The sequence below is a fragment of the Sander vitreus genome, chromosome 11 (genome assembly GCF_031162955.1).
Source record: "Sander vitreus isolate 19-12246 chromosome 11, sanVit1, whole genome shotgun sequence".
Lineage (NCBI taxonomy): Eukaryota > Metazoa > Chordata > Actinopteri > Perciformes > Percidae > Sander > Sander vitreus.
Genome location: NC_135865.1, coordinates 27,494,907 through 27,497,406, shown reverse-complemented (window position 1 = coordinate 27,497,406; position 2,500 = coordinate 27,494,907). Strand labels below are relative to the sequence as shown.

The 2,500-nt window shown below is 40.9% G+C and overlaps 1 protein-coding gene across 7 annotated transcripts in view; it reads right to left on the bottom strand.

The window, feature by feature from the left end:
- pikfyve (phosphoinositide kinase, FYVE finger containing) overlaps positions 1–2,500 on the bottom strand; it is a 37,760-nt gene that overhangs the window by 4,945 nt on the left and 30,315 nt on the right. For 4 of the 7 annotated variants that reach the window (XM_078262607.1, XM_078262608.1, XM_078262603.1 and 1 more), the window contains 3 exons: positions 1,633–1,739; positions 1,500–1,559; positions 297–473 (listed from right to left, as the gene is read on the bottom strand). In XM_078262607.1, coding sequence (XP_078118733.1) covers positions 297–473; positions 1,500–1,559; positions 1,633–1,739 — 344 coding nt within the window. Of the gene's footprint in view, positions 1–296; positions 474–1,499; positions 1,560–1,632; positions 1,740–2,311; positions 2,402–2,500 lie in introns of those variants that run through there. The other 3 variants (XM_078262604.1, XM_078262606.1, XM_078262609.1) reach the window with 2 other exon arrangements.

The window sequence follows — 2,500 nt, the reverse complement described above, 5'->3', positions numbered from 1 at the left end:
GTGGAGCCTGGGCTGTCTACAGAGACCGTGTTTTTTTACAGTGTGTTCAGGGGACAGGCAGCTAGCGGATAGTGAGGAGATGTTTGCTGTATGTGACAAAAAATGTTGTAGCCTAAAAAACGCGAGTCATCACTTAGAGCACCTTTAAGCCTGGGAAAACCCTGCATTATTGGTTATTTTTTAACAGAAATATGTATTACTGAAGCTAAAGAAGCTCTAAACGACTGTTTCACTGTGACTTTGAGAAGTGGCTGCAGTAGTCGTGACATTTATCTCCGAGATATTAAATATACAACCTTCTGTTGCGTAGAAAACAGCTCCAGACTTTCCACCACGAGCCTGCCAGTTGACACAGTGGGACAGCGAGCGGACAAAGTCCTCCTCAGTGCTCTCCATGATCTCCTCGCGCATCTTGTGAAACTCCTCGGCGTAGTAGATTCGACAGTAAAACTTGGCGTTGGCATCGGAGAATTCTACAAAAAACAACAACAGATGAAGGTTGACGTCAGAGGACTTTGAGGAGAGGAAATCTCGGTTACATTTAGTCAACCTTCACAAGTCCAAGAACCTCGAAGCACTGGTAGAATTAAACTAAATTCAGTTTTTGCACACATTTGAGGTACTTTTACTTTACTGGAGTCTTTTAATGCCACTTCCGACAGTAATGTACTCCACTACATCTCAGATGGAAATATTTAGTTTATAAAATAGAACTTTGTTATAAATTAAACTACCTAAAAGTGTATACAAGTACAGCTGAAACGATTAGTGCATTAATTACCTAGCTTAACACCCCCTCCCTTTAACCCCTCTCTGATTAGGGCATTAATTGAGTGAAAATTAATTAATATTAATAATTAATTAACTATTTCGGTAAACGTCATTTTTGTAATTCTTGTAAAGATTTGCCGCTTTTCCTTTAAATTATTTTCATTTATTTGTCATATTTCTCAGGTCTAGACTGTTGGTTGGACAAAACAAACATTATGAAGGTGTCACTTTGGGTAATTGTGAGGACATTTCTCACAATTAGCAGATTGATCCATAATGAAAATAATCATTAGTTAATAGTTTAAAATGAGCTCAACCAACTCCAACAGTAAAATCCTGCTTTTACATTAGTACATTAGTAATAATAATCTAATGACATAATATATAACAGTTGTACAGTCACAAGGGACATTGTTATAGTTTTAATACTTTATTTTCCTGATTAAACTTAACATTTTCAATGCAGGACCTTTACTGTACGTGTAATAGAGTATTTTTACAGTGTGGTATTAGTACTTTTACTTTAGTAAAGGATCTGAATACTTCCTCCCCCCACTGTATCTGAGGGTAAATTGTAATTTATTTATTTGAACATTTGGACAGTGCACAAAAAACATTAATAGATGTCTTGGGCCAGGTTGTAGCAAATTGCTAATTTAGTGTGTGTGTGTGTGTGTGTGTGTGTGTATATATATATATATATATATATATGTTAGCTGAATACTCACGTAGCTCAACGTGTGGATTCAAGGTCTGTTTCTTCTGTTTATCGGCCAAGTCTGCATCCTCTGCACAAAACAGAAGTTATCATTTAACTTCTAAATGTTTTTAAATCTTCGGTGAATTAAATTGTTATCTGACCTAAACACGTACTGAGGGGATCCGTCTCCATGCTGCTGCGGCTCTGCTGGGATGAGGCCGACTCACTGGGCCTGGCAGGGCTGCTCTTAGCCCGACTCTCCCCGCCACTGAAGAGAAAAAAGAGAAACTATGTCAGCCCTTTCTGCATAATTAACACACGGGGCCCTTTATTGCACCCGGCGCAGCGCACAGCCCGACGCCAGTGTCTTTGCTAGTTTAAGACCGAAGCAGTGGTCAATTTCCTGTCCAGCGCCCGCGTCGTTTAAATAGCAAATGCACCTGCGTCCACCTGTGCGCCCATGGGCGTGCTGGTCTTACAGGGAGGTGTGTTCAGGTGCATTCTGGGTGTGCTGGTCTTACAGGGAGGTGTGATCAGGTGCATTCTGGGCGTGCAGGTCTTACAGGGAGGTGTGTTCAGGTGCATTCTTGGCATATTGCTATCTTGAGGCAGTGGGAAGTGATCGCGCCACTGACCAACAAAAACGTGGTCTAAAGTCAATAACGCAGCATTTCATTGTTATTTTAACAGCACATTAGTAAAATGCTCCTGGGTTCGTGCATAGTGCGTGCACACTATGCCTGTTACACACACACACGCAAAGGATTACAAATAAAAATATTACAATGTGAAATAGTATTATAATATGATCTGCTTGCCTGCTTTAACTTCACACATGAGCAGATCAGTTTCTTCTCCTGAAAATCTCTCCTTCCTGCTTAGCAAATCCTCCATCATAACAGCAATGCACCAAGGTCCAAACACGCCTGGCTTTGAAAGGGAATGGGAGATGACACTCTGATTGGGTTATTGCATGTGCAACCCTTTTGAACCATGCGCCCGGCGCACAGACCCTTTTTTCCGCCGTCA